This window comes from Narcine bancroftii, chromosome 11 (genome assembly GCF_036971445.1).
Source record: "Narcine bancroftii isolate sNarBan1 chromosome 11, sNarBan1.hap1, whole genome shotgun sequence".
NCBI lineage: Eukaryota > Metazoa > Chordata > Chondrichthyes > Torpediniformes > Narcinidae > Narcine > Narcine bancroftii.
The window spans coordinates 13,527,765-13,551,041 of NC_091479.1; the positions used below are offsets into that span (position 1 = coordinate 13,527,765).

The 23,277-nt window shown below is 43.6% G+C and overlaps 1 protein-coding gene across 11 annotated transcripts in view; it reads right to left on the bottom strand.

Annotated features, from left to right (window-relative positions):
• Window positions 1-524: 524 nt before the first annotated feature.
• The window catches only part of LOC138745530 (protein mono-ADP-ribosyltransferase PARP6-like), a 119,347-nt gene continuing 96,594 nt past the window's right edge, over window positions 525-23,277 (bottom strand). For 4 of the 11 annotated variants that reach the window (XM_069902658.1, XM_069902657.1, XM_069902661.1 and 1 more), the window contains 6 exons: window positions 21,978-22,045; window positions 19,486-19,534; window positions 18,182-18,294; window positions 16,042-16,114; window positions 8,614-12,345; window positions 6,113-6,126 (listed from right to left, as the gene is read on the bottom strand). In XM_069902658.1, coding sequence (XP_069758759.1) covers window positions 12,220-12,345; window positions 16,042-16,114; window positions 18,182-18,294; window positions 19,486-19,534; window positions 21,978-22,045 — 429 coding nt within the window. In that variant the 3' untranslated portion in view covers window positions 6,113-6,126; window positions 8,614-12,219. Of the gene's footprint in view, window positions 592-1,192; window positions 1,273-6,037; window positions 6,127-8,610; window positions 12,346-16,041; window positions 16,115-18,177; window positions 18,295-19,485; window positions 19,535-21,977; window positions 22,046-23,277 lie in introns of those variants that run through there. The other 7 variants (XM_069902664.1, XM_069902665.1, XM_069902667.1 and 4 more) reach the window with 7 other exon arrangements.

Here is a 23,277-nt window from a genome sequence, read left to right on the forward strand (position 1 = left end):
TACTGCAGCAGACGGAGCGAAGGTGCTCAACAGAAAGATCTCCCAGTCTCTCCGAGAGACCACAGAGGGGCCACTGGATGTAGTAGAGGACTCCTGCAGTTTCACAAGTGGCGTGTGGCTTTGTTTTAGTGTTCTATCCTGACAGTCTCGGACCCAAAACTCTGTTTCTCACGCTCTCCACAGATACTGCCTGACCTTCTGAGTCTTTCCAGAAATTTCAGTTTTCATTCCAGATTTCTAGCAACTAATTAAAAAAAAAATTTAATCAATCATTTTTAGACAAGACTTCGGCCAATAAATGACTCTTACATGGACACGTCAGATCCACAATTTCAGTACACTTTTAGATGAGAGACCAATCAACGATACTGAATGTCAGAAATTCAAACCTGCTTAACGTAAAAGATCACTTGTACCACATCCATGCATGTGACTTGCTGAATAATCAAGCTTGGGATTAAGAAACATAAACGTAATCTTCGCTGACAATGGCACAAGGCTGATGAGAAAGTAAAAGAGATTCGTACCTTCACAAAGTGCTATACAGTTCAAGTTTCGACTCTGTAAGAATCTGGACTGAATGGGTCTTGTCTGTAGAGGGAATAAGTAAATATTAGTAAATATTAAAGCACAAAGAAGCTGATGAATTACATTCGCCAGGTGCTCTTTTGTGTTTTGTTCCATAAATATTTCATTGGGTGCTGAAGGACGGATAGATTTATAACAGAAAGTTGCAGCTGCCAAGGTACCCAACTCATGAAATTTGCAAGCTGCTTCTTCACACACACACCAAGCCTGGGCTTAGCCCCTATATACATGCATAGACAGGCACAAGCACGCATTCTTCGATGTGCTTATGCTCATACACACCCCCTAAGTGCACATACACAACCCCGCATGTGTGAGCACACACATTTAACTTTAATTAGAGGTATAAACTACAAGCGTACAATATTTCTGGGCAGGAGCTGCCAGTTCTACCAAATCTGCACACATCCACACAGGGAGAGTCGCCCAGCCCCGTGTCTCTTCCATCAATCTCACTAACAGTATAGAGGAAAACACAGGAGATTTTAAAAAAAACGCAGGCTATCACGACCAGCCAAGGGCTGTCGGCCTTTGTCCAAATACTTGCCTGTCGTAATTCGCATGTCACCCCTCGTGAAATTCCAGTTGGTGGTATTAGGGGGCCGGGCAGGAAGCTAGCTCTGGTGTCTTGACCCAAGGAGAGAGAGGCAGAGGGATCAAGATTGGCTTGTGATCTGGGAGGTACTGGGGGGTGGGGGATCAGATGGGAGGAGAAGGCGTGAACTCTGGTGCAGACCTCAGTAAGTGATCAACAGCATCAAGAGAGCCCAACACTTCAGACCCCACTTCAGGCTGACAAACTCTTCTGGAAGCACTCTGCAAATGTGTAACAGAATAGTCATGAAGTCTACGGACACCTTGATTGAAGTAAAAACACAACACTGGAGAAACTCGGGGTCAAACAATGCCCTTTAGATAGCAAAAATAAAGATACGTCATCAATGTTTCTGGCTTGAGCCCTTCATCGAGGTATGGACAAAATGTCAGCAGGCACTTGGGGTGAGGGGCGGTGGGAGAAGCACAGTCCCGCAGGCAGAGGTAATAGGTGGGTGAGGGAGGGGAGGGGGGATGGCCTGAGAATGGAGAGGGAAGGGGATAGAGAGCTGGTGGAAAGAAGGCAGAGGATGGGGGGAGAATGGAGAGGAGGCTGGCAGATGACCGAGGAGTCGGTGTTAATGCCATCCGGTTGGGGAGCGTCCAACTTACCAGTGATCTTAGTTCAACAGTACACGAGGCCAAGGGCAGACTGGTCAGCGCGGAATTGAAATGGGAGATCCCTGTCACTGATGCAGAACAGAGCGAAGGCACTCAGCAAAGTGATCTCCCAGACCTGCGTCCAGTCTCTACGCTGTAAAGATGGTTACAATGGGAGGACCAGATGCAGTAAATGACTTCCACAGATTCACAAGTGTTTGTTTCACTTGGAAGGACTGTTCGGGGTAATGCCAGTTTAAACCTTGTAAGACTCACAGTAAACATTAATCTGAAGGAACTGTCATCCTGTCCCAGTACACGGAACCAATTCATAAGGGCCATACCACAAGCTGTTAATTAAGGCCACAAAGGCAATGGATCAATCATCTGCTTTTGTTTTCTGCTTCTCAGTCTGCCACCTTATCCACTCACACCCTTTACATCTGATTGCAAACTATGGTGGTAAAGTCATTGAACACAGAGCAAACCTCTGGACTAATACCTGAGAGACGCATGTTCACACCCTTCCATGTAAGCTGTGCAATTTGCATTCAATCAATTGAAGAGGAATTTAATTTTTTTTAAAAAGCAAGTCTTGGAAATGGTAATAATCATGAAATCTATTCGAGTCACAGTCTCTTCCCCCTACAAGAGCTCAAAAACACGAACCATTTTCAAGGACGGTTTATTTCCTTCTGTTACCAGGCCAATGGATCAGCTCGTGAGAGAATGGTGGCGTGGGATCGACGGGCTGAATGTCCTGCTTTCACATTTAAATTTAGACACGAGGCACAGTGACAGGCCCCTATGGCCCATGAGCCCGTGCCATCCAAATACACCCAACTGGCCTACAGCCCCGGTATGATTTTGAAGGGTAGGAGGAAACCAGAGCACCCGGAGGAAACCCACGCAGACACGGGGAGAACGTACAAACTCCTTACAGACAGCGCGGGATTCCATCCCGGGTCACTGGCTCTGTAACAGCGTTGTACTAACGATGCCATCTTTTATAATCCTATATCTTATGGTCTTACAAACTCCTTACAGACAGCGCGGGATTCCATCCCGGGTCACTGGCTCTGTAACAGCGTTGTACTAACGATGCCATCTTTTATAATCCTATATCTTATGGTCTTACAAACTCCTTACAGACAGCGCGGGATTCCATCCCGGGTCACTGGCTCTGTAACAGCGTTGTACTAACGATGCCATCTTTTATAATCCTATATCTTATGGTCTTAGATGGATCTCAGACTTTGCACCATTTTGTTTTACCAATTGTTCTATAGTCCGCACTACCTTTTTGAACCTTTCTCTACACTGTGGAGTGCTTACATCACGATCTGGTTAGGAAACTCAAGTGCCCACAAACACGAGACAAACCTAGCTAAGTCCATCGCGGGCCCCGACCACCCATCCGCTGAAGACATCAATGTGAGCCTCTGCCTCAAGAAGGAAGCCAACATCGCAAATAACCCAGTTACCATGGTCCCCACCTCTCCTTGTTGCTACCTTCCAGCAGAAGGTGCGGAGGCCTGATGTCCAACACCTATTGGCTCAAGAACAGCAACAGGCTATCAAGCTCTTGAACTATTCTTCTGTATCGGCCTAAATCTAAACTAATCTGGGCCGCTAAAGGATTTGTTTCCACAATTGAAGCACTGAATTTAAAATAAAAACAATAGCTGCAATTGTGCATATTTACTTATCTATGTTTTTATATTTATTTTTCCCTATTGACATATTGTGAGAATTTAATGTACACCATCGTAATTGGAGTTTGGCTGCAAGTAAAACTTCTAGTGCCTCTGTACATTTGTATATGACGATAAACTCATTTTTAATTACCCTGCACTATCTGACTTATGCTGTTATTTATTTATAGAACTCTTCAGCACAGTACAGGCCATTCGGCCCACAGTGTTGTGCTGACCCAATAATCTACTCTAACAGCTTTCCCCCACTGTATAACTCCGTTTTTCTCAGTTCCATCCAAGAGTCTCTTAAAAATTCCTTTGATAGGTGCCTCCACCACCAGTGGTGGCGGCGTATTCTATGCACCCACCATTCTCTGTGGGAAGAATTTACCTCTTATATCCCCTCCCTGTTCTTATTCCAAAGCACCTTAAAATTATGTGTTTGCCCTGGGAAAAAGCTTGTGGCCATGCACACGATCAATGCCTCTCATCATCTTGTACACCTCCATCAGGTGATCCCTCATCGCTCCAAGGAGAAAAGACAAAGTTCACTCCACCTATCCTCACGAGACGTGCCCTCCAATTCAGGCAGCATCCTTGTCAATCTCCTCTGCACCCTCCCCATTGCATCTGACCAGAACGGAACATAATATTCCAAGTTGGGAATAACCAAGGCTGCAACACCTCAAGGCTCATCAACTCAATCGCATGGTTAATGAAGGCCAACACACCATACACCTTCTTAGCCACACCATCAACCATCACCATCAGTGTCCTGTGGACCCAGACTCCCAAGATCTCTCCATCCATCCACACTGCTCAGAGTACTCCCATTAACATTGTACCCTGCCTTCAAATGTAACCTTCCGAAATGAACTGCCTCACACTTTTCTGGGATAAACTCCATCTGCCACTTCTCAGCCCAGCTCTGCATCCTTGTAACACAGTGGCTTGCAACCTTTTTCTTTCCACTCAAATACCACTTTAAGTCATCCTTATGCCACCACAAGGGCTCTGTGATTAGTAAGGGGTTGCTTAAGGTGGGATGTGGGTGGAGAACCACCGCTCCAGACCCAATTGTTACTGAAATATTCTGCTTGAGAAAAATTGTCACTGGCCCATTTCCTTTGGAGTTCTGAAACCGTGCACGTTAGGTACGATTAAAACTTTCCACCCACATTCACTTTAAGTATTCCCTATGCCCTAGGTGTTCTGTGATTAGTAACTACCCTTCGAATTCCTTGTCCACGTCATCGCAAGAGGACCAATCCCAGAGCAGATTCTTGGGGAACACCACTGGTCACTGATCTCCACCCACAACCACCCTCTGCCTTTTCTGGGCAAGCCAATCCTGCTTCTAATTTGTTCTCATTGCTGCCCTAACTGCTACAAGAGTTGACTCACCTGGAGAGTGCACAAAAACAGAGCTTTTTGCTGCATGTCAGGTACATGTGGACAATGAACAATTCCTTTGGCCCGTGCAAACCATTAACGATATCTTCAGCTGTGAATTGTCCTCTGAAACAGTCCAACAAATCACTCTACTATATCAGTAAGGTTTCACAGAACTATGGAAGACTACAGCACAGAAACAGGCCAGAACTTTTTATTTGTCCTTATTCACTCTCTCATCTTTTTAAATATTCATGTTTTTGGGATGTGGACAATGGCAGCAAGACTAACTTCAATGAGAATAAAGCCAGATATTCCTCCATGCATTGACCAGGGCACTGAATTCAGACATGTCATTCTCACTAAATAAATGCTGGAAACATTCAAGTTGGGCAGCCTCTGAGGAAAGAGAAACAGGCCCAAGGTTTCGGGTCAAGGATCTGAGTTCTGGTGAAGGACTTTGATCAGAAACATCAACGGTTTCTCTTTCAGAATCTAAAAGAAAGGGTAACTTGCATTTGGGGGACCCGCACGGGCTGTGGGCTGCTGGACATTGGCTCGTAGGGACCAGGTGTCGGAGCCGGGATTCGAGAGGGTGCTGAGGGCAAGGAAAGCTCCCGTGGGGCTTCTGGCGCTGAAGGCTTCCTGAGCGCGTCGGAGGTTTGGAGCTGGAGCTCGGGCTGCCGATGAATCGAACAGGAATCTGTGAGGACGTGGGAGCGCTGGAGGCAAATCCACGGACACTCAGTGCCTCGGAACGGACTTTCATTTGCTTCTCTGTCTCTCGTACTGTATCGGGCGCCAGCCAACATTAATGGTGACTCTTTTCCTTACAACAGGCAAAAGTAGATCATGTGTGTTGCATTTTTAATATATTATTACATGACAATAAAAGAAACTTTGACCTTGAATTGCTGAGTGCTTCCAGCACTTGGTTCTATATCAGACTTTCAGCCTCTGTATTTCTTTTTGATTCCTCCCCATGAATCTCTACGGACAGATGCCCAAATTGGGAGCGATGTCCCAAAGATTAGTCAAGCTATCCATCTGCACCCACAGGTTGGAGACAATCTGTCCCTGGGTGCACCTTATCCTAATGATCTGGGTCTGATACTTTGATGAAAGACTCAAGCCCAAAATGCTGGCTATGTACCTTTATCTTTGCCATATAAAGTACAGTTTGACCTGCTGAGTTTCTCCAGCGCCGTGATTTTACTTCTGCACACTTTCGTAGTTTGTTGATGCTTTGTCCCTCCTAAGGTTGGGATACAGGGGAGGGAACAACTGTGAGAATCCACCACAATCACCTTACAAAGTTTCTCAGTCTTGAAGTCAAATGTGGGAGGGGAACCTTCAGATTACCAAATCAATGCTCCTCCATGTCGAAGGCACTTGCAAAGGACACCGGAAGAGGCAAGAGCATAGTATCTACACTGACTGAGGAGGGGTGGGGGAAATCTTCAGGGTCCACCGTCAGGATTGGTTGTATCACTAGAGAATAAGTTTGCTGAGTCATAAAGAATGCATTGGACAGACTAGGTCTGAAGCAAGCATCATCTGGGATAAACCTATTTGACCTCCTCTTCACCAATCGTACCTGTTGCACATAATCTGAGCATGGTAACACAGTGATACCATGATGCAGATGTCCAAGATATTGGTAAGGTCATCTTGGTGTAGGAAGAAACCCTCTAAACTGGAAAGGATGCTCAAAGAAGTTACCAGGACTGGACTTTTTTCCCCCTCTCTCGAGACCACAGGAGGCCAATGGAGCACGTGGTAGAGATCTACAAATCTCGAGGGGGCATAGATTGAGCAAACAGTCATCTCCCTGAGGTAGGACGGTCTAAAACATAGGTTTATGTCCAAAGGGAAATAATGACAAGAGACCTCACTGACAAGCCTTTCACGCAGAAGATGGTGTGTCAATAGAACGAGCCGTCAGGGGAAATGCCAGAGGAGGACATAACCTTGAACATTAAAGGATAGTTGGACAGGCACATGGATAGGAAAGAGGTACATGGGTCGTGGAGGAAAGTGGGACTACCTCAGGTAGGCACACTGGTCAGCATGGATGATCTGGGCCAAAGGGCCTGTTTCTGTGCTGTATACCTCGAGGAGACCACTGTAGCTAAAACGCATATAGTTTCACAGTTCGCCACCAGTGTACAAAGGTAGGTGGAGGAGCAGGTAGTGCAGACGAAACAGGGAGGTTGCAGAAGGTCCTAGATCGATTAGGAGAATGGGCAAATGAAATAAATGTTGGAAAGTGTACGGTCATGCACTTTGGAAAAAGAAATAAGCAGGCAGACTATTTTCTAAATGGGGAGTTCTGGTCACCTAACTACGGGAAAGATATCAATAAGATGGAAAGAGTACAAGGAAGATTTACTAGGATGTTGCCCAGAATTCAGGAACTGAGTTACAGGAAAAATTTCAACAGGTTAGGACTTTATTCTCTGGAGCGTAGAAGAAAGAGGGGAGATTTGATCAAGGTATACAGAATGATGAGTGGTGTATATATAAATGCAAGTAGGCTTTTTCCACTGAGGGTAGGTGAGATACAAACCAGAGGACATGGGTTAAGGGTGAAAGGGGAAAAGTTTAAGGGGAAGTGTGGAACGAGCTGCCAGCTGAAGTGGTAAATGGGGACTCAATTTTAACACTTAAGAAGAATTTGGACAGGTACGTGGATGGGAGAAGTATGGAGGGCTATGGGACGGGGGCTGATCAGTGGGACTAGGCCAAAAAAAAAATGGTTCAACACAGACTAGAGGGGCCGAGGTGGCCTGTTTCTGTGCTGTAATTGTTCCATGGTTCTCTGGGGAGAAAAGTGAAAATTCCCGGATGCCGAGAGACCTGGGACTCCAAGTGCAGGTTAGCCTGAAGGTAAATTTCCATGTTGAGTGGTGAAGAAGGGAAATACAATGTTTGTATAAATTTTATGAGGGACAGAATATAGGAGCAGGGATGTGATGTTGAGGCTTTATACGGCACTGGTGAGTCCTCACTTGGAGAATTGTGAGCAGTTTTGGGCTTCCCAATCAAGAAAGGTTGGTGCTGGAGAAGATTCAAAGGTGGTTCACAAGAATGATTCCAAGAATGAAAGGGTCACCACATGAGGAATGTTTGACAGCTTTTGGCCGTTGGAATTTAGCAGAACGAAGGGGGATCTCATTGAAACATTTTGCACGTTGAAAGGCTTGGACAAGGTTGTTTTCCATGGTGGAGAGTCTAGGACAAGAGGGCACAACTTCAAGATTGAAGGGCGTCCACTTAGAACAGAGATGCAAAGGAATTTGTTTAGCCAGAGGGATGTGAATCTGGGAAAATTTGTTGGCACAGGCTGTTGTGGAGGCCTGGTCATTGGGTTTTTAAGGGAAAGACTGATGGGTTCTTGATTAGCCAGGCCATCAAAGGTTATGGGGAAAAGACCAAGCAGTAGGGCTGAGAAATGAATCAGCTTATGAATAAAAGGCGGGGAAGATTCGATGGGTTAAATAGCCTATTTTTGGCCTTTTTTCTCCTGGTATTGCAGACACTTTTATAGAGTAGCCCTTCACTTCCAAGTTTAATTAATTACTTCAAATTCCTCCACTCCCATGGTAGGGTTTAAACCCTTTATTTCCAGATAGGTAGCTCAGACCTCTGGCTTAGTGTAGTCGTTTAACCAATGTGTCAGGCAGGCACAAAAGCAACAATCAGGTCTCAGAAGACTGAGAAGGAAGTGTGCTACTAATACCTGGGGAATTGTGTTCATCCGATTGTAACGAAGAACCAGTTCGTCCTTGGATGGCATGCGGTGCTGCCCTTTGCCCATTCCTGCACAGGAAAACATATTTAATGTTCCACTTAACAAGAACAGGATAGCCACCTACAGTAAAACCCCTGGTATCTAGCACCTATGGGGATAGGTAGATACCAGAATAGTGTATTTTATGGTGGCTCTTCTAATGGCCAACTAATACACCTGCATTAAGAACAAACAGTTTAAAAGACAAAAATATTTGACTGTACTTACACTGAACAAACTTCACTTGCATGAATTTATAAAGCTTAAAAGCATTTTACTTTATTTTCAGACGCGTTCTTTGAAAACATTTAACTGTCGCTGAATCCTCCCCCTCTACGGAGCCGCCCAAAAAATGAACAATAACATTATAGATAATTATCCTCCACGTTTACTGGGGCGATTCTTACTACGCAGGGATAAGGAGACACTTCTGGAGATGGCGAGCGGCATCCACCAGCTCTTATACCTGGACGGCGCCAATCCCGTTTCACGCAACTTTATTCAAACAGCTGTTATGAGCGAAGCCCGACCAAGGCCCTCCCTCCGCTGGCTGAATATTTGCTCCCATCTTCACCAAAAGGTTTACTTCAGAGAACATTTACAATTTTAAACTTGTCTACTTTTTAACTTGTTATTTTATTCTTTTTTATTTATTTTCCTCACTTTAAACTGCTTGAATTCCAGATACCAGGGGTTTTACTGTATTTCCTTCAGAATTTATATTTAAAGGAATATCACCAAAACTTCCATTAGCCATGTGGCATAGATGCTTAAAGCATATAACCAAACTCCAAACAAATTCCCTTGCATGCTTTAAAAGGTCCGTCATGAAGCATTCATACCTAAGTTGTTAGTTTTACATCACTGGATATTTATCTCTATTCTCGTGTGCGGCTGCACGCCAGCAACATGTTAGCAGAACTTGCATCGTTTTTAAGAGGTGTCTTTGAACTATTTCTGTCCTTCAGCTCCATCTTAGTCTCTGAATTCAAACCACTTGATACCCATTTCATCTGCCGAAACTTGTTGGTTTGCAGCACATCGTGATGTCAGTGCAGGAGTGCTGCCGACCGGCACGTCCCAGGCTGCGGAGTACTTGCTGAGGGACGCACTGAGGCTTGGCGCAGCCAATGCCAGGGCTTTGTGGGGAAGGACCGGAGTCATTCCGCTTTTGGGCGTTAAGGGGCTGAGATCGGGGGGTGGGGCAAGTCCGTCAAACAAGCGATAGGGCAAGATGCCACAGCGGTGTCAAGCTGCTAAATAGAAAATGAGCCTAACAATGTACAGTGCTGGGAACATATGGATGGGACACTAAAGGGTGGGAAGAGACTTATGTTGAACAAAGAGCATGCTGGTTACGTCAATGTGATTACACAGCACCAGTGACCCAGGTTTGAATCTAGTGCTGCCTGCAAGGATTTATATGCACTCTCCAGGTCTGCGTGGGGTTTCCTCCAGGTGCTCTGGTTTCCTCCCACCCTTCAAAACATACCAGGGTCATAGAAACATAGAAGATAGGAGCAGGAGTAGGTCATTCGACCCTTCGAGCCTGCTCCGCCTTGCAACGAGATCATGGCTGATCTTAAAGTTCAGTACCCCGTCCCCGCCTTCTCTCCGTAATCTTTAATACCCTTATACTGAAGAAATAGATCTAATTCCCTCTTAAATATATTTAATGAACCTGCCTCCACTGCCCTCTGTGGCAATGAATTCCACAGATTCACCACCCTCTGGGTCAAGAAATTCCTCCTCATCTCAGTCCTAAAGGGTTTGCCTATTATCCTCAAACCATGGCCCTGGGTTCTGGATTTTCCCACCATTGGAAACATCCCATCTGCATCCATTCTGTCTAGTCCTGCCAGAATTTTATATGTCTCTATGAGATCCCCTCTCAATCTTCTAAACTCCAGGGAGTACAATCCCAATTTGCGCAATCTTTCCTCCTAAGTCATTCCTGCCATTCCAGGTATCAGCCTGGTGAATCGCCTCTGCACTCCCTCCATTGCAAGAACATCCTTCCTTAGATAAGGTGACCAAAACTGCACACAATACTCCAGGTGTGGTCTCACCAAGGCCCTGTACAGCTGCAGTAAGGTATCCTTGTTCCTAGACTCAAACCCTCTTGATATGAAGGCCAACATCCCATTTGCCTTTTTAACCGCCTGCTGTACCTGCATGCTCGCCTTCAGAGACTGATGTACAAGTACCCCTAGGGCTCTCTGCACTCCCCCATCTCTTAATCTATTGCCATTCAAATAGTAATCTGTCCTCCGGTTTGTATTACCAAAGTGGATAACCTCACATTTATCCACATTGTAGTGCATTTGCCATGGATCTGCCCGGTCCCTCAATTTATCCAAATCACACTGGAGCTTCCTGACCCCCTCTTCCGTGCACACAACCCCTCCTTACTTAGTGTCATCTGCAAATTTGGAGATATTACATCCAATCCCCTCATCCAGATCATTGATGTAAATTGTGATCATTTAAAATCTAAAATTTAAATTTAGACATGCAGCACGGTAACAGGCCATTTCGACCCACGAGTCCGAGCCGCCCAACTTACACCCAATAAACCGACATCCCCGGTACGTTTCCAGAGCCCTCGGGAAAAACCCATTTAGGATTGAGTAGAGGTGAAATGTATTCATTCATGGTCTCGTGAGCACCTTGAATCTCTCTCTCACCAATGGTTGTTTGTTTTGGATTATCGTTAAGAGTTCAGTGGGTTCTTGATAAAGCAAAGGGGCGAAATGTTGCTGCAGGTTGCCAACACCTCAACCCTGCACAGGAGCTGGTAAACAGAACACTCAGTACTTACTTTGACGTGGCCAGAGCAAGGCAGCCAGAAAGGGCACTTACCTGAGTAGCCGAAAGAGATGCTTGAGATCGGGCTGAGATAGATTCCTTTGCCATAGGCTGCACCATGCAGCTTGTAAGAGATAGCAGTTTGATTGTGATGAACAGATGAGCAAATACTTAAACTGTAACCAAAGGCTTCAATTTATCACAACATATACATGGAGAGGAACCTCCATGCTGCGTTCGGTGACCTCACACAAACGCGCTGGAGAAGCTCAGCAGGACACACCTGGCTGGAAACGCTGGTCTCTATTTCCTGCGGATGCCGCGTGACCTGCTGAGTTTCTCCAGCACGTTTGTGTATTACTCTCGACCCCAGAGTTTGCAGGACTTTCTTGTGTAACTAAACACGAGAGTTTTTAAGGAAATAACAATTTTCAGAATGGGAAGCTTATGGAGGGGTTGGGGAAATGCTGTTGTCAATTGACACTGCATCGAGTCCTAAGTTTGCATCTTGATTACACTGGACAAATGAAGGTTGTGCTTCCTGAACACTTTTGGGTGTATTTTATGGATTTTTGGCTGCAGATCACGAAAATCGCCTTAAAAATAGTCTATCAAGTATCGCATTACAACCTTCTTTTTTGATGTCCTGTCTGCTTCAAGCAGACTAAAGCCAGGAAGAGCAACAGGTCATTGAAAATTAATTTTCTGCATTCGTCTTGGACTCCTTCCCTGCTGATCTTGGTGCCGTCAGTGATGAACACGGTGAAAGGTTGCACCAGGACATTGTGACCGTGGAAAAGCGGGATCAGGGCAGCTGGAATCCATCAACGCTGGACGACTATTGTTGGACACTGACACGAAAGGCATCAGATGCTAAGTACAAACGCAAATCAGCGGGAAAACATGTTTAGGTCAGTTGAACTAATGCAACGTGTCAGCGCCATTATGCGATTAAACGTGCTAAATTCAATAAAGGTTCATTTAAAGTTTCTCCAACTTCCTGCGTGATGCCACAAATCTGAAATTATCTTTGTGTTCAGCTTCTATCATAATTCTCAATTTAGTTTCAGGAAGCAAATCTTTTTTAAAAAAAAAAACTGCTGTCCAGTATTATTAATAATCACGGTCGGCTGCAAATTGACCAAGATTAACCAGAGCATCACAACTGCTCCAACCACCCAGGTTCAACCCTGACCTCTACTGCCATCTGCTTGGAGCTGGCACTTCCCCCAACTCTCTCTCTCTCTCGAGGTGCTCTGGTTTCTCAAAGACATGCAGGTTGGGAGGAAAATTGCCCACTGTCAAGTGTCCCTGCAATATTGACGTCAGGCCTATCAATGTGTAGGGAGAATATGGCAGATCCTTGTAAATGAGGGCTTGATAGTCCACATCGAACTCATAGACTGAAGGGCATGTCTCCGTGCTGACCCCAGGAGGGGTAACACTACAAAATAATTCCCTGTACCTTTAACATAATAAATCATTCAATTAAGAAAAACAAATCACCTGTTTGTATTTCACTTCTTTACTAATTATTTCTTATGTGTTGCAGCTCTCCCATCGATATAAAATATTTTAACACTTTAATTTTCTAAGGCACTGGGGATATATCGGGGTAATGACATATTATTCACATGTAAAATTGCAAAGAAATTACAAAACTTTGTCATTATGTGCACTTTTGGTCACCTAATTACAGGAAAGATGTCCATCAGATTGAAAGAGTGCAGAGAAGATTTACTAGGATGTTGCCTGGACTTCAGGAACTGAGTTATAGGAAATGATTAAATGGGTTAGGTCTTTATTCCCTGGAGCGTAGAAGAATGAGGGGAAATTTGATGGAGGTATTTAAAATCATGAGGGATCTGGACAGAGTCAATGTAGATCAGCTGTTTCTACTGAGGGGAGGCAAGAACAAACCTGAGGATGTGGGTTAAGGGTGAAAGGGGAAAAAGTTTAGGGGAAACATTAAAGGGAACTTCTTCACACAGTGCAAACGACCTCCCAGCTGAAGTGATGAATATGGGCTAAATTTGGAGATGTAAGAAGAATTTGGAGGGGTATGGAGGGCTATTGAGGGCTATTGTCTGGGTGTAGGTCAGTGGGACGCGGCAGAAGAATAGTTTGACACAGACTAGAAGGGTTAAGGTGCCTGTTTCTTTCGTTGCTGTAATGTTCTAAGGTTCTAACAGGGCTAAAGTATTTTGGAGCCTTAAACAGAGTAAACGTTTGTTCATTAAACATAATATAACTTTGAAAAATCTAATTCTTTCCTTCAAGGAAACATCCCGACCCTATAGAAATAAATTAAACATAAACTAACAGACCGTGTATTTATGTATGGTAATTATTTAGAAGACAAACCTTTAGTAAATTACAATGAAATTTATTTATTTATTGTTTTATTTATTTTTTTTTATTTTTATTTTTTTTAGATACAACCCTTTTTAGACTTGGAAATTGAGACAAATAAAAATAATCGAAGCCTGATGACCGTGCCTGTTACGTCATTAAACACTGACACTATATTATATTCATAGTTAAAGCACAGACAAACCACAAAATTGGAACTAATTAAATTAAAACGGACACGGCAAGAAATAGCCCAATTACACTGTGTATGAAAAACAAAATTTATTATACCTAACACATGGCGTATCATGGTGTGTAATTCTTGTTTTTAGCTTTTCTTTATATTTTAATGTAGTATCAGTATTTATTGAGAGGTTAGAAGGAGCTCCTCCTGTGCTGCGTCAATAAAATCAAACGTTATCAAATATATTTTGATGTCCTGTAAAGCACGTGGAGTGACTGCAATGTAAAAGGTAAAACCTTGTGTTTTTAATTTTTAGTTAATTTTCTGCCTGTCTCTTTTAGAGAACTATTATTTGTAGTGTTACCATGAAATCCGCCCAGGCTAAGTGCTTGCCTTCTCATCCTACAAGATGTGAAGGAAGTGTGAGCGTGAGAAATTTTTCTTTGAATTTTTGCATCTCTTTAAATACCTTTTGTATCGCTTGAAGTATTTTGTATCTCTAAATACCTTTTGTATCTTTTAAATACCTTTTGTATCTTTTATATACCTTTTGTATCTCTTTAAATATTTTGTATCTCTTTAAATACCTTTTGTATCTCTTTAAATACCTTTTGTATCTTTTAAATACCTTTTGTATCTTTTATATACCTTTTGTGTCACTTTAAGTATTTTGTATCTCTTTAAATACCTTTTGTATCTCTTTAAATACCTTTTGTATCTTTTTAAATACCTTTGTATCTTTATATACCTTTTAAATACCTTTGTATCTTTTAAATACCTTTTGTATCTTTTAAATACCTTTTGTATCTTTTAAATACCTTTTGTATCTTTTAAATACCTTTTGTATCTTTTATATACCATTTGTATCTCTTTAAGTATTTTGTATCTCTTTAAATACCTTTTGTATCTTTTTAAATACCTTTGTATCTTTATATACCTTTTAAATATCTTTGTATCTTTTAAATACCTTTTGTATCTTTTAAATACCTTTTGTATCTTTTATATACCTTTTGTATCTCTTGAAGTATTTTGTATCTCTAAATACCTTTTGGATCTTTTAAATACCTTTTGTATCTTTTAAATACCTTTTGTATCTTTTAAATACCTTTTGTATCTTTTATATACCTTTTGTATCTTTTTAAATATTTGGTATCTCTTTAAATACCTTTTGTATCTCTATATATCTTTGTATCTCTATCATACGGTAAATGCTTTGTTATTCACCATTATGAAAGTCTTATTGCGAATCTATGCAAAACGTTTATCCGTTCTATCAACAAATTAAAACAACATAAAGTAAGAGTTTGATTTGTTGGATTAAAGAGATTGAAATTTGGGATATCGCAGTTCAGGCTTTGGAAGATGATACCCTGACATTAGGATAGATTAGAATAAGGGAAGTGTGGTCTAGATGCAATCCCCTCCTGCTGTTCATTGGCGCTGAAGTCAATGAAACTCAGCGGAAGCGGGCTGCACCAAGAGGCTGTGATCGGCGTCAAGTTGCTTGCACTTAATCTCAGGCAACTTTAGGAGATCTGGGTGTCTCCAGCGAGCGCAGAAGACTTGACGTTGTCAGACAGCTCCGCAGCCTGTCCTCGAGCGGTGGACCCCATGAAATGTGTGGGATGGAGCAGCAAACCTGCAGCCTTAGGATACTGAAACTCCAGCAGAATGGATCTTAGCAGGCTAATACCTGCAATTATCTTGAGAGTTGCCTATTGAGATGGCGATATTCGGTACAAGACCTGTGCTTTCCTTGGCCATTGTCAATATGAGGATCAGCCACTCTGCAACCAATCTCACCACTGACAACAGATTTAAATCCAAGACTGCAACCCTTCTCATTTATACAATAAATACTTATTTTTTCATTGGTCAATACTGGCATTTAGAGTCCATCCCTATGCTTTAATGAATTGATTTTGCGCCATGCTTTCAACCCCCGTTCTAGTTGTAAGATGGGAAACTATAACAACTGAGAAAGCACTCCTTGGTATTTCTGAACTAAGTGCAATGCTATTCCGAACACTTACTTGTAATTTAGTATATGATGCGTTGACCAGGCCGTTCCTTAGAATGGAATGCCAATTCTCGATGTGCGAGCCACTGATAAAAGAGGAAATATTAAAACGACGATGAGCCGAAAATCATTACAAAGTTGCTCTAACTCTTCAGGACCATCATTAATTGTCTGCAACCAATGTTTCAGGGCAAAGGTAAAAATATATGACTTTATCTTTGGTCGATGAAGTACACTGACCTGCTGAGGCATTGTGCTTTTAACAAGGGTCCTAATGAACTCTTCTCCTGACTCGTTAGCTTCACACCAGGAAGGGTTAGCATGAGGATCTAATTCATTTTAGCCAGATGGGGTTGTTATAAGCACAGATAAATTAATATTTCCAATTACTTTTCTGTTTTGTAAGGTGTTGCAAATTAAAATTATATTACTTTTTAAATGCAATTTTACTTAACTAAACTGCCTATCTGAGAAATGTAAAAGTGGTTCAGAGACATTGGACGAAGGCTGAGCTGATGTGGGCATCCCGTTCAGTCTAACGGAGCCTCAGCTCATTCAGGTGAAGGTCACCAGGTCAGGCAGACAGTGCAAGATCGTACGATAGAGGAGCAGAAATAGCCCATCGAGTCTGCTCCACCATTCTAGTCATGAGCTGATCCATCCTCCCACTCAGCCCTACTCCCTGGCTTTCTCCCCATAACCCTTGAGGCCCTGACTAATCAAATACCTGTCATGCCTGCCTTAAATACACCCAATGGCCTCGCTTCCATGGCCGCCTGTGACTTATGACCCTCTGATTAAAGAAATTTTTCCATGACTTTGTTTTAAATTAACATTTTTTTTTATCCTGAAGTTACTCCCTCTTGTCCGAGGATCCCTCTTCCATGGGAAACATCTCTGTCCAGGCCTCTCAGCATTCAAAATACCTCTATGAGGTCCCCCCCTCCTACGAATACAGATCAAGAGCTGACAATCGTTCCTCATGTGCTAACCCTTTCATTCCTGGTATCCTTCTAGTAAATCTTCTCTGAACTCCCTCCAATGCCTTTCTCAAATAAGGCGCCCAAAATTGTACACAAGAGTCCAAGTGAGGTCTCACCAGTGCTTTATAGAGTCTCAACATTACATCCCTGCTAATCCTCTAGAAATGAATCCACCAATGCATTTGCCTTCTTCACCACCAACTCAACCCGGAGTTAACCTTGAGGGTATCCTGCATGAGGACTTCCAAGCCCCTTTGCACCTAGCAATTTTGAATTTTCTCCAATCTAAATAATAGTTCACCCATCTACTACAGAGCTCTGGAAGGGACCTGAGATTATGAAATGAAGCATTGTAGAACACTACAGTGCAGACTAGGCCCTTTGGCCCATCCAGTCCTTGCCCAACTGTTATTATGCTACATCTCATTGGCCAGTACCAAGACCATAGCCCTCCCATCCACATACCTCGCAAAGGTTTTTCTGAAATATCAAAATCGAGCTCGCATTCATTTCAGCTAGCAGCTCGTTCCACACTCTTACCGCCCTCTGCATGAAGAGATTTCCCCTAATATTCTCCTCAAACATCTCACCTTTCACCCATAACCTCTGGTTCTTGCCTCACCTCAACTCAGTGGGAAAAGCCCGCCTGCACTTACTCTATCAAACCCCCCCTCATAATTTTGTAGACCTCTATCAAATCTCCCTTCTTTCCCTGTAAAAACACAATGCTGGATAAACTCAGCAGGCGTCTACAGACTTTCATGTTTTACTTCCCCTCATTCTCTGTCGCTCCAGGGAATAAAGTTCTACCCTGCAATTCAGTCCCTCAAGTCGCGGCAGCATCCTTGTAAATCTTCTTTGCACTCTTTCACTCCTATTTGATGTCTATCAGGGATGGCATAGCGGGCTCGTTCAGAGCCAGAGACTGGGTCCACAGTTTGAACCCCGCACTGTCTGTAAGGAGTTTGGACGTTCTCCCTGTGTCTGCGTGGATTTGTCCCAGGGGCTCCGGTTTTCCTCCCACCGTTCACAACACACTGGGGTTGTATGTTAATTAGATGTAAATTAGGCAGCAAGGGCTTGTGGGCCGAAATGGCCTGTTACCAAGTTCTATGTCTAAATTTAAATTTACATTTATAAATTTAAAAAAAACATACGTGTGTGACTCACTGAAAAGCAAAGGTGCTACCGTAGAGTTTCTTGGCTGTACGGAATCGAGCTTCCTTGGCGGGTGGACTACTCAGTAGAAGAAACTGATGCGACGTGTGCATGAATTTCAACTGCTGTGAAGATCAAAGACATGGCAGGTTCACGAAGTCATGGCAGCGCACACCGCGAGACTCGCTCTTCCTCTAATGCTCCACGGGAGGTTTCAGTCCTTCCCTGAGCTCTCCTTAGGACACCCGTGTCAGGGTATGACAGGTGCACTGCCCCAGAGAAACTCCCCGGCTGTCGTCATCCACGCAGCGAGTTGCGCCCTGCCACGTCCAACCAGAAACGAAAACCCTTGCGGGCTTTCCTCCGTGTCTCACCGGGGTAAGCGAGAAAACAATGAGTGCAGACCATCTCGGTCTGCTCTTAGAAATTCCTAGGGCAGCGGTTCTCGACCTTTTTCTTTCCACTCACGTACCACTTTGTCGTCCCGATGCCATCGGTGCTCTGTGATTAGTAAGGGAATGCTTAAGATGGGATGTGAGTGAGAAGGGAAGGTTGAGAATCACTGCTCCAAACCCAATTGTCACTGAAATATTTTGCTTGAGAAAAATTGTCTTTGGCCCATTTCCTTTGGAGTCCTGAAACCGTGCACATAACGAGTCAATGAGGTACGATTAAAACAGGGGTTTTCAAACTTTTTCTTTCACCCACATACCACCTTAAGCAATCCCTTACGAATTACAGAGCACTGATGGCAATGGAATTGCTTAAAGTGGGATGTGAGTGGAAAGAAAAAGGTTGAGAACCACTGTCTGAGGGCACCCAATTAAAGACACAAAGAGGTGACCAAAATCTTGGTCAATACAAAGGTTCAAGGACAGTTTCTTGTCTGCTCTTATCAGACTTCGCAATGAACCTCACATTTTTAAAATGATGCTGCGTCTAAAGCAATTTCAATTTTTTTTCTGGTTATGACCCCCCTGCTCAAAGCTTATGGGCCCCCTTCCCTGTGAAGCACTCGTTTAGTTGGTTTCTTCCATATGTCTCCTTTACCCATGGCATTAAAAAAAACTTTTAAAAAATGCTACGATTTTAGTCCGTGGGCCCCCCCCTTAAATGTGCAGTACGGCCCCCACCCCCACCCCCGTCGAGAATGGCTGCTCTAAAGCACCACTTGCTACACTACCTCAAACTTTAAAATCCCACCATCCATTGAGTTGTGATTTTGTGCCGAATCATCTCTTTGCCAAATGCAAAGTGAACTCACAATCATTCCAACAACTCCAACCCAAATCGTTTTCTGGAATGAAACCACTTACTCCGCTGAGTGGAAGTTTCACAATGTGTGATCTGTTGCTTGAGATAATCCTTGGAAATAAAGAAGAAAGCATCATTACTTTTCTGTGCATTTGGCCAGTGGTATTTCTCTCCTATTCGGCTCCCTTCCCATCAGGCCTTGTTCACTAGTTAAAGCCTTATTGGAAAACTTGGTTGATATTCATGAAAAAATTGGGAAGAGATAAAAACTCATCTTCATTCATTTGTAAAAACATGTTGAATTCTACCTTCCAAATTTGATTCCGTTGACCTTCAATAAATAATGGATATTGAATGCAATGTTCAGCTACCACTGCAAGTGTCTCTGGAGACAAAGGGCACATTTCTATACACTTCCAAATTCACAGTGACCGATAGAATCTACCCCTTCATCAGTTTTCTCAACATTAATCACATTCCTCCATTTGAGTTACCATATTTACTCAGTAATTGTAGTTTTTTGGACCAAATTTTTGAGTCAAATTTGGGGGGGGGGGAGTCGACTTTTAAATACTTTTGACCACACTAAGTACCTGCGCCATTCAACGCATTGAGAGCTCAGATGGCTGGGACCAGGTGATAAGTCCGCATTCAGGCCACACCTCTGTTTCCACTCCTCTGATTACTCCCCTCCCTATCCACCCCTGTGATTATTCCCCTCTGATATCACCCCTCTGATTCTGCCTGCACAGATGGGCGGGCTGCTGGGGCCTAGGAGAGAGTCTGAGGCTGGGGCATTGGGAGCGGAGAAAGAGTGTGGCGAGGGCGTGGCAGGGGCGAGGGTCTACGGTCGGGGCATTGGGAGCTCTGGTGGGCGGGCGGTTGGGCTATTGGGAGCTCAGATGGGCAGCCGGCCAGGGCGAGCATCCACAGTCGGGACATTGGGCAGGCAGTCGGAGCGTGGGGAGCTCAGATGGCCAGGCCATTGGGACTAAAAATAGGGTGGTCAACTATTACATGGGTATATACAGTAATAACATTCATTTACAGAATGAAAATCAAGAATAAATGTCAGCAAGAATGCACACACAAATGTGCTGGAGAAACTTAGCGGGTCACACAGGAAGTAAAGGGTAAACAATGTTACCCAGGCCCAGAACATTGATTATTCTTCATTTCCCATGGATGTTGCCAGACCTGATGTATTTCTCCAGTGTGTTTGTGGAAAGGGTTCAGAAAAGATTCACAAGAATTTTACCAGGATTGGTAGGATTGAGTTACAAGGAGAAACTGGATAGGCTGGGATTTGTTTTCCCGGAAACATAGGATGCTGAAGGGGAATTTTAGAGGTTGATAAAATAATGAGGGGCATAGATAAGGCATAAACTTTTTTCCCCAAGGTTGGGGAATCTACAACTAGAAGGTATAGATTTACATTGAGATGGGATAGATTTAAAAGAGGCACCTTTTTTCTCGGAGGGTGGTGGGTACAGTAAAGCCCCTGGTATCTGCAATTCAAGCAACCGGCAAAATAAAATCGAGGAAAATAAATAAGAATAAATAGTAGGTAAAGATATGCAAGTTTAAAATTGCATAAATAAATGTTCTCTGAAGTAACACAGGAACCTTTGTGGAAGACCTTCATAAACGTACTGGGGTATAGGTTAGTGGGCCGAATTGGCCTGGTACAATGCTGTTTGTCTAACATTTTAAAATGATGGGAGAAAATATTTAGCCAGTGGAGAGCCTTGGTTGGAGCAGCTGTTCGAATAAAGTTGTGTGAAACAGCAATGGCGTTGCCCAGGATGAAGAGCTGATTGATCCTGCTCGCCATTGAGGTGACTCTGTTAAAGTGTCTCCTTATCCTTGCTTAGTAAGAGGCTTTTATCTGTAAACATGGGGGAGAGGGGGTTAATTATCTATAATGTTATTGTTCGTCTTTTGGGCGGCTGCAAGGAGGGGGAGGAACCTGCAGATGCAGCAATGGTTAAATGTTTTCAAAGAATGTGACTGAAAATAAAATACTTTAAGGCAGTGGTTCTCAACCTGTTTCTTTCCACTCACATACCACTTTAAGTATTCTCTCTGATTACTAAGGGATTTCTTAAGGTGGTATGTGGGTGGAAAGAGAAAGGTTGAGAATCACTATCTTAAGGTTTATATATTCACGCAAGTGAAGTTTGTTCAGTGATAATACAGTATCGTATTTTGTCTTTTAAGCTGTTTATTCTTAACGCAGGATTATTATTTAGGCTTTGTGAGAGAAGGTCTAAAGCAACCGGAAAATACACTTATCCTGCATCCACCCATCTCCATAGGTGCCGGATACCAGGGGTTTTGCTGCATGTGGGAGGCGAGGACGATTGTACTATTTTAAAAGACATTTAGACAGGTACAAGGATAGGAAAAGCTTTGACGGCTCTGAGCTGAATGCAGGCAAATAGGTTGGTCACCATGGACAAAACATGCTGTGGGGCATGTTTCTGTGCTATAAGACTTTATGAATGCACGTACGCCATATCAAAACAAACAAGGACACACTAAGGTGAGTTACCATTGCAACAACGGGTGAGCTAAAGAGTCCAGTTTGTCCATTTGTTTTTTGATTTCCAGGTATGATCCCTGTAACAGATAAAAGGCAACTGAAAAACTGTTGGAAAAACTGCACCTTCTGTCTAAATCTGAAAGAAATAATTTCTTGAGATCAGATCGTAAAGGACAAGGAGACTGTTCGACTCATTCTTCAACATCCAGTGTTAAGCCAGTCTAGAGCGAAACACAAAAGTTTGCATCAGCTGTGAATGTAGTAAAAGACAGAAATGCTGGAGGAGCTCAGCTGGTCCATAGGAGGTAACGACCTATAAGCAATGTTTTGGGCTAACCAGATGGCATTAACATCAACTTCTCTGCTTTCCATGAGCCCCCACTGCACCCTGCCAGTTCCCCTGGTGGCACAATTAGGTTAGCAGTGAGCACCACGCTGTTACAGCTCCAGGGATCAGACCCGGGGTTCAAATCCCACACAGTCTGTAAGGAGTTTGCACGTTCTGCCCATGTCTGCGTGGGTTTCCACCGGGTGCTCCGGTTTCCTCCCACCGTTCAAACAATATACTGGGGGACGTCGCTAAATTGGGTGTAATTGGGCAGCATGGGCTGGTGGGCTAAAAGGGCCTGCCACCTTGCGGCATGTCTCCTTTTCTCTAGCTCTGTCTCTCTCTCATTCCCTCTATCTCCTTTCCTCCAGCTCTGGAATCACTGAGCCTCTCCTGATCAGTTCCCACCTACCTCTCAGTCCTCTAGTTCATCTACAAAGATGGTTTATTGCCTCCACCTGCCCTTTCTTCCCTCCTCTCCCGGCCTTTTCATTCAGGTGCCTGCCTGCCTTTTGCTCATACCGTGAAAAAGGCTAAGACCCAAAATAGAACAGTGCAGCACAGTACAGGCCCTTCAGCCCACAATCTTGTGCTGACCAATATATTCCTTCCTAAAAAGAAGTACAAACTGTCCCTACCCCATAACTCTTTATTTTACTTTCATCCATGTGCCTGTCTAAGAGCCTCTTAAATACCCCCTAGCATTTCAGCCTCCATCACCATCCCTGGCAAGGCATTCCAGGCACCCACAACACTTTGTGTAAAAAAAAACCCAACCTACTCCTGATGTCTCGCCTTGACTTCCTTCCCCAAACTTTGCACACACATCCTCGGGTTTTTTCTGATCTATGTTTCTGATCTATCTATGTTTCTCATAACCTTGTTGACCTCGATCAAGTCTCCTCTCATCCTTCTACGGTCCAAAGAGAAAAGTCCCAGCTCTGCTAACCTTGCCTCATAAGGACTTGTTTCCCAATCAAG